This window comes from Lemur catta, chromosome 22, assembly GCF_020740605.2.
Source record: "Lemur catta isolate mLemCat1 chromosome 22, mLemCat1.pri, whole genome shotgun sequence".
Taxonomy (NCBI): domain Eukaryota; kingdom Metazoa; phylum Chordata; class Mammalia; order Primates; family Lemuridae; genus Lemur; species Lemur catta.
In genome coordinates this window covers 16,879,901-16,888,628 of record NC_059149.1, presented here as the reverse complement: position 1 = coordinate 16,888,628, position 8,728 = coordinate 16,879,901, and the positions used below count along the sequence as shown (strand labels likewise).

Genomic DNA, 8,728 nt, shown 5'->3' with positions numbered 1-8,728 from the left:
CAAATTTCTTTTCCACTGAAATATTTTAGGTGTTATAATTGTAGAAAAATGACCTCCAGGTTATATCACTAATTCTATAGTTTATATTTTTATAGAGAAAATAAACAGTAAATGATTTCTCAGAATGACAACTAAGATTTTTTTTCCCCATAAATGTTTTCAAAATACCATGGTATTCCTCAGGGAATGATACTGTTTCCTCAGAATGAAAATTAGGATGAACAACAGAAGTTTCATGAAATCTTCATGTCCAAAATGGTTTCTTAGGTAATTTGTTCAAGCATTCTTCCCTCAACTCAACATCTACTTTCAGCTTCACCTCTCTTTCCAACAACTAAACTTTTCAAGCAGATGTCTATATCCCTATTCTTTATTTCCTTATCTTAAATTTACTCCTTGATCTACTTTGTATACCAAATTTCTTTAAGTGAAATGGTTGTCACTAAATTAAAAAATGCCCAATTATTTCTTGGCCTCTATCACATTATGCATGCCTGGTTTCCTTTATCCCCCTGATAATTTTTCACAACCTTTTATGCAGGTTTACTCTCCTCTATCCAGCCATTAACTGGCATTTCTCAGGAGTTGATACTACCTCTGTTTCTCTTCTCACTCAAGTCTCTCTCAGAAAAGCTCACATTTATGGCTTCAATTTACAACTACATGCCAATGGTTTTCCCCTCATATAATCTCCCCTCCCCCCTTATTTCACACCTCTAAGGTAGACCTTTCCTCTGAAATACAAGCACAAGTAATCAACAAACTCTCAGCACAGATGTCCCAAATGCACCTCAAACTAACCATGTACAAATAATCACACTCTTGATCACTCCCATCAAACACAGCCCTCTTGTGGGGTTCCTATCTTAATGAAATTAAATATCATTCAACCAGGCACACAAATCATTCTTACTAACATTTTTAACATTTACTCTTTATTAATTCCTCATAGCCATTTCATAACCAAAGACAGTCAGTTATTACTTTCTATATATCTCTTACATCTCTGTACTTCTCTCTCTCTGTACTATCAACACCCTAGTCCAAACTACAACATATCTCTCCTGGATTGTTGTAAAAACTTTGTAACTATTCCAACTACAACATTGCCTTCTATAATTAGAAAAATGTATTGGATAGAAAGTTCTCAGCCCTCGAATCTGTAGAGGAAGCATAGTAAAGTTTCAAATTTGTTTCCCAAGTGCCTGTAGAAATTATAGTGATTACTCAAATACACATCTATCCACATTACGTATTATAATATCTTTGATAATCACCATCTGTTTGATTAGAGTAAGTAGCTTGAGAAGTGGTAGAGAAAAAGGTGAACGACAAGCACTATTTCCATCTTGCTAAATCTTCTGCTCTGTATCTGACCTTTCGAAACCACAGTATCTGATATGACTTTTCTCATTCAGTCTTTTCCAAATTATTCTGGGGTCATCTGAAAGCCTGGGAAGGTCTTGATGTGCTTCTCCAATACGGGTGAGAAAGTCTTTGGTGTAAAGATATTCATCTATTTTTTCTTGGAGTAGAAGTGACTCCAGTAAAGTCCTCTTTTGTTTCAAGAAGGCAGATTGGGCCAGCTCTGCTCTTTTCCTGTTACAGTCAGGACACTGAGAAGAAATGTGTTGCTTAGATGCTGTCACTTGTTTTGGTACTGTCCTCATGTTTTTAAAATAGATTCTGTTCAAAAGCTCATCAGGGACAGTATAGTTTAAAGCATCTCTCTCTGAAGTCTCTCCATCCAATCTAAGCTGCAGCTTTTTATGTCTGCTGCTCTTCTTTCTTGATCTATGATGGATCAAGTTTATCTTAACGGTGCAGAAAGACTGCAGGGCATTCAATTCTTCATCGGATACCTGAGTAATCTCTGTTTGAAGTCTAGCGTCTGGCTGGTACCGTCCAGAGTTAGTTTCTTTGCCCTTGAGGTTGTTGATCCACTTTATACTCAATTTCTTTTCATAATTTTTGAGATCTGAAAGCTCAGATTGTTTCTCGCCTTGCTCCAAGGTAGTAGCCTGCTCTGCACTCTCCGGTTTGCTCCCAGAGGCAAGGGACCAGGACTGCCGGCCTTCAGAAGAGCTGAATGAACCAGAATTCTGTACCTCATCAGTAAAGAAACCGAAAGTTTCTGTTTCATCAGAAAGGTCTGCCACAGCACTTTTCTCCGTTTGGGCCAATTCTTGCTCTTCTTGTGCATCCCCCGACTTCGCCATCACATTGTATCAAACTCGGCTCTTCATCTGCTTGGCCCTGGTCAATACCGGCTCAGGAACCAGTAAGGGCTGAGCCCACCGGGGATGGCTATCGGTACCCACAGCTCAGCGGAGCTCGCCTTCCGGGTGATGCCTTCCCAGCTGCCTTGGAAACGCGCGCCGGTCATGCGCAGTGAGTGGCAGCGGCGCGACGCCCCACCCCTTGCGCGGTGCGCCACTCCCTCCTCCGCGCGCCCCAACGCGGACTGCGCAGTCCGCGCCAGGCTGGCGATTCTGCCCCTTTCTTCTGCCTTCCTGTTTCTCTTTGATGCAATTTTAAGTACAAAATTTTATAGGCCCTGGGAGAAGGTTGCAACCTTCGTTACCTCACGGATCAGACAGGAGGTATATACGTGTGTGAGGACAGTAGAGAGAGGTGGCTTGTAACAAATCCGAAAGTGCATGCCTCGCCTAAATGCATACAGATTTTATAAACAAAGCGTGCTGGCTAAAATGCACAAGCAAAAACTTGTCTGCCGGTCTTTACAGCCAGGAGGCTACCTATTTGTAGACCATGTTTCAGGATAAAAGTCAAAATACGGAAATCATTCTGTAAGCCGCCTTGCACAACGTTCTGTGCGCCAGCATTCTGATGATCTTTGAAGATTTTGAGGAAAAAACACTGAATTTCCCAAGTCATTTGTCCATGCAGGTCCCTTCTAACTGTGATCACATTATCTCTTTATGTGCTTAATTACTACTCCTCCTTCAAGTCTCATTTCCTCAGGAAGGGCTTCATACCCACTCCTGCCCCCAAACATTTTATAGCCTTTCTCTTATAATAATAGTTTCCAATTATGTATTCATATTAGTATTTGATAATGGAAGCAGAAAATGATGTCAGTGTTGACAACTAGTATAAGCCCAGCAACCAGCAGATACATAGTAGATGTTCAGTAAATCTCTGTTGAGAGAATGAATTGAATGACTGTGGAAACAGAAATAAAGAATACCTCACACAGGTCCAGAGAATTTTGTGGAATAAGTACTATTAGCACAAGGAAATCTAATCTTTTTTCTTCCTGATCTTCCTGAACCCCCTAAATTTAGGATGCTACCCAGGATATATATTTTTATAACAGGCTTATTTTTTAAAATATGGCAGTTTTATTAATTGTTCTCAACAATTATGAAATGTTAAACTCTGGAGATGGACTTTTTCTATGTCTTAAAAATACCCTAATCTAGGTCTTAGTCAATAGCTAAGATAATTTCAAGAGAATGGACACCCTTCTCAGTTCTCTCCACCCGCCTCCCCTCCCCTTCGTGTTGGGGGTGGCGTATTATTCAGGTCTAGTCAGATGTATTCAATATTATTCCCCAAATGTTCACTTTGGCAAAGAGTCAAAAGTCTGAAATACTAAAAAAACTCTCAAATATTATATAAGCCAGCTTCATATTGAAGATAAGGAGATTCCAACTTCATTTTTTCAACCCAATTTGTGTTTTATATCATATAAGTCTTTAAAAAGATAAAGCAGATAATTTGTGAATAGTTCCAAGCAATTTCCCACAGGGCTCAAGATTTTTATTTTCAATTTTTATATCAAAACCCTCCCTCATTCTCTGAATATTTACACATTCATATTTACACACAATTCAGTATAACACATTTCCCCCATAACATTGAACAAGGGAGCTAGCTATGGAAAACAATATGGAGATTCCTCGAAGAACTAAAAATAGATCAATCCAGTAATTGAGTCCAGTAATCCCACTACTGGGTATTTACCCAAAGGAAAAGAAGTCTTCCTATCAAAAAGACACCTGCGCTCGAATGTTTATTGCAGCACAGTTCACAATTGCAAAGTTGTAAAATGATCCCAAGTGCCCATCAATTCATGAGTGGATAAATAAAATGTGACATATATATATGCGCGCATGTGTGTGTGTATACACACACACACACACACACACACACACACACACAGACCATGGAGTACTACTCCGCCATAAAAAGGATAAATTAATGCCTTTTGCCGCAATTTGGATGGAACTAGAGACCATTATCCTAAGTGAAGTATCTCAAGATTGGAAAAACAAACACCACATGCACTCATTATTAAATTGGAACTAACCAATGAACACACAAGTGCACAGAGAGAAGTAAAACTCAGTGGAAATCAAGCGGGGAGGAAGGAGAGGAGAGAGGGGCAAAACTTCCCTAATTGGTACAATGAACACCATTTGGGTGATGAACACACCTATAGCTGTGACTCAAGAATTACAAAAGTGATCGATGTAACCAAAAACATTTGTATCCCCTTAATATTTTGAAATTAAAAAAAATAAGTCCAAATGATCTGCATGATATAAAATGCTATTATTTCAAGGTGTCTGATAAATAGCTAGATAGCTGAAGAAATTAATAAAGAACAAGATCTCCAATGAAAGATTATTAATAAATTTTCCATCAATGTTTTCTCAATATTATGAGAATATGATTCACTTTACCCAGTTTTGCATTTTAAAAAATTAAATTTAAATAAAACTAAATTCTGAAAATGTAGGGGCATTTCATTGTTAAATAATTTCAAAATATGTGATATTTATCTACATTTTTCCTAAATAAAGACAAATTAATATTTATATAACTGTTACAATGTAAATTTACACACAAAGTTTGAGCCTAGACATTTTGAATGTCCCAATTTTAACCAAAACATTTTTTAAATTAAGAAAAATGAGCATGATCACAGTGATCTTTTTGTAAAGGAAATTATCACTGAAATCAAGGCATTCATAGGGTTAGTTCCTTCTGAAGACTGTGAGGGATAGATCTGTTCCAGGCCTTGACTTGTATATAGTTGGCTGTCTTCATGCACACATGGCGTTATCCTTCTATGTGTGACTCTGTGTCCAAATTTCCTTTTTTTTAACAAGAACACTGGCCATATTAGATTAATGCCCACCCTAATGACCTCATTTTAACTTGGTTATCTCTGTAAAAACCTTGTCTTCCAATAGGATCACATTCTGAAGTACTGGAGGTTAGGACTTCAACATAACAATAGGGGAGGGGGAATATAATTCAACCCATAATAAGTGGTTCATATGGAAACCAAGTTAAAGGCTAACTAAGCCGACTGCTTTTGGGATTGACTTTTAGTATGAAAACTGCTAGTGATTTTCTAAGTGAGAAAAGCAATTATTAAATACAGGAACCTACCTGCTAATTAAGAAGCATCTTTATTTTAGATGATCTGTGGGGGCCTTCTGGGTACAAGTTACATTCTCTGACACTAGCATAAACTCCACTGGCCAGCTTATAAAGTGATTGCTCACATCTCATGTTTTACGTAAGAAATTGTTTTAAGGAAGTATTGTTCTTATTTGAAAATAAGTAAAAAAAATTTTTTTACAGATCTTTTCAGACATTTTGATGGGTTTATTCCAGGATTTTTAATGATTTTAGGCAATAAGCAATGATTTCCCACTGATCCATCTGAGTATCTGGTAAAATTCAAAATATGTATGTCATATATTACTCAATTATTATAGAAATAAGTATCTCCAATATATTTAAGGGCAGCAATGCAATTTAACAATAAATAATGTTAAATATGAATTTGAATTTTGTGATCTCTTTTGCTAATTGTCTTGAAAATTCTATAATATCTAGGTTTTCTGTCACTAGCCCAATAGATAACTACCTTATTTATTTTTCCTTCATTGTAGTTCAAATTCAGAATAGTTCTGGGCATCTTTCTGCAATTTTATACAGTTAAGAGCCTTTGGGCAATACTATTCAAGACTAACCTTGGAATCTAAGAAATGAATATAAATGAGACTCTAAATATAATATATTTTCCTTTGAATCACAGACGGTGTATAAAATGAACACAGGAATGTTTCCATTAATTTATATTTCAGTTAATATAGTTTTGTGTTTTCTTGAAGTACAGGGATCTTGTTGTGGATGATAAGATTGGCATTCACAGAGGTTTTTCTAAAAACTACTAAGTAGAATTATTTTTCTACTATTCAGTACCTTTGCACAGCATGTTACTATAATTTTTCTACTTACAAAGTAAGCTTTCACTGTAAAATGAATATTCATATAATTGCATAGGGCGGAATGACATAGAAATTGCAAATAATTTCATTTGAGATGAATCTTTCTGTAAAACTATTTTACTAAAGTGTTCAAAGTAATCATAAAAATATCACTATGCTCTGGAAAGACAGCTAATGTAATAAATTGAGCTCACAGGCTAAACTTATTTTATCTCCTTATTTTAGATAGGCATTTTCCAAAAACAAACTATATCACTAAAGAATGTAAGACTTTTCTTTAGAGCCTTCCATGCTTAACTTGAAAGCTGTCAACCCAGGAGGCTGAAACAGAGCAAGATTATGAAACCTGAGTGAATAGCTCATTCTTTGCACCCATGCCCTTGCTACACGCTGCCATGTGGTACAAGGCTGAGAGGTATGCACTATGATAGCTAATGAAGCACTTCCTTTATATCGCACTGACCAGAACTCTTATTTGAAGCCCATGTATTATGCTACTGAAATCTCACAATGTTAGCCTTTGTTCTGGCTAGCAGAGACTGGTTCTTGTCCTTTCTGTAGCTAAATTTCATGCACCAAACTTGTTAGACCCTTTTCTAATAATTGTGGCTTTAAATCATAAAACCAACAACTGCTATGTTTGCAAGATTGTGTGTTTTGTCTCTTCTGCATCTGTTTTTATTACAGTATCCCCTCAAAACAAAGAACTTATAATTTTGAGGCCACTTAGAGATAAAAGGCTGGGAATAAAGTCATTGGCCCTCTTGAAATCTCCCCTCTATGTCAAACATAGTGATTCAATAAACATTATAAGAACAGGGGACAAGAAGAAACTTCATCCAGGATGAAGAGAATGGCATCAAATGGACCAAAATTATTTATACTGTGTAATCCTCAATGTAGCTGACAAGTATTAAAGGTGACCCATTTGTTATATTTTAACACATTATTCTCATACTGTGTTGTGTGATGAGGGCCTTCCTTTCCTCAGCTGTCGTTAGATAATGTGCCCCAATGCATGCTTTGATAAAGTGGCCTAAAAAACAATCCACAGTGATTGTCATAGCTCTCGATAAAATAGAGGCTTCAGTTAACCTAGAAACAAATAAGAAATGTTAAAAAGTCATTCAAAGCCTATAAAATTTTAAAAGAAAAAATTATGAACCCCCTCCCCAAACTTGAGTTCTATCAGGTCGTTCTGGGAGTCATCCATGGTTCCTTCCTCTCCCTCACCAACCACATCTGATCAGTCACCAAAAGGTAACTGCACCTACAAACTGGTGGCTTCTCCAATCCCCTGGTGTAAGTAGCCACCATTTTTCACTGTGTGAAAGTTGATCATATGAATTGGGTCATTTTTGTCATACCCAACTAAATAAGAGTCTAGGGACTAGGAGGAAAAAGCACTAGGGGCACATGGCATCTGCTCCAAGAATTAAATTTTCTACAAGCCTGTGGAAAGTTCCTGCTGTAACCTGAAACCAGTTTTATCTAATGGCTACTAAAACAATCTGCTGCAACTTTAAGCTAGTTTTACCTGCCACACTCACCAATCAGAGCTTGCCAGATCCTCAGAACCTAACCAGTGGCAATGAACTTTCTGGAAAAACAATACACAAGAGTTTATAGATGAAAAGAGAAACAAGGAAGCCCTATTTCCCAACATCATGGGGTGGGGATGTGAAGGGAAATACAAATAAAACCAGCAGAGTTGGAATCCCGAATGCCCAGTGAAGGGAACATTTCAAAGAGAAGGAAGTGATCAACCGTATCAAATGCCCTCACATAAGATAAGGACTTAGAATTAACCACAAGATTTATTAATGCAGGGGAATTTAGTGACCTTGACAAGAGAATAGGTTTAAAGTTGCAGGGATCAAAGATTGATGGGAATTAGTTTTAAAGAGAGAAAATAGAGACAGTGAGTATAGACAACTCATTTAAAAAGCTGTGCCATAAAGGGGAACAGAAAATAAAGAAATAGCTGGAGGGGCAAGTAAAATCAAGAGAGAATTGTGTTTAATATAAGAAAAAAAGTATGTGTGTATGCTGATAAAAAATTAAACAAAATGGGAAAATATGAACATGCAGTAGATGAGGAGAGAAATAATACAGAAGTGATATTCTACAACACATGAGAGAGGAAGGGATACAGTGCATGCATGGAGGGATAGGCTTTAGATAAGAGCAGAGAAAATTCATCTAAAATAATGGGAAGAAAGGTGGTATATATGCACATGAAATCTGATAGGTGAATATTTAATTTGGCAATGTAATGATTATCAATAAAGTAAATGTTACTTTATTGATTATTAACAATCAATGGCACATTAGTGACTAATTCTGTCAAGGTTTAAATGTGTTCACATTCTGAAGGTGTTAATAACTATTGTATTAATGAGACCAATATTACATAAGCTGAAGTAATAAGATTTTAGTTTAATATTACTATT

The 8,728-nt window shown here is 36.6% G+C and overlaps 1 protein-coding gene across 1 annotated transcript; it reads right to left on the bottom strand.

The window, feature by feature from the left end:
* Nucleotides 1–809: 809 nt before the first annotated feature.
* Nucleotides 810–2,362, bottom strand: C22H8orf48 (chromosome 22 C8orf48 homolog). The gene has a single exon (XM_045535283.1). It carries the CDS (start codon nucleotides 2,217–2,219, stop codon nucleotides 1,353–1,355), a length of 867 nt encoding a protein of 288 aa, XP_045391239.1. The 5' UTR covers nucleotides 2,220–2,362; the 3' UTR covers nucleotides 810–1,352.
* Nucleotides 2,363–8,728: the final 6,366 nt, after the last annotated feature.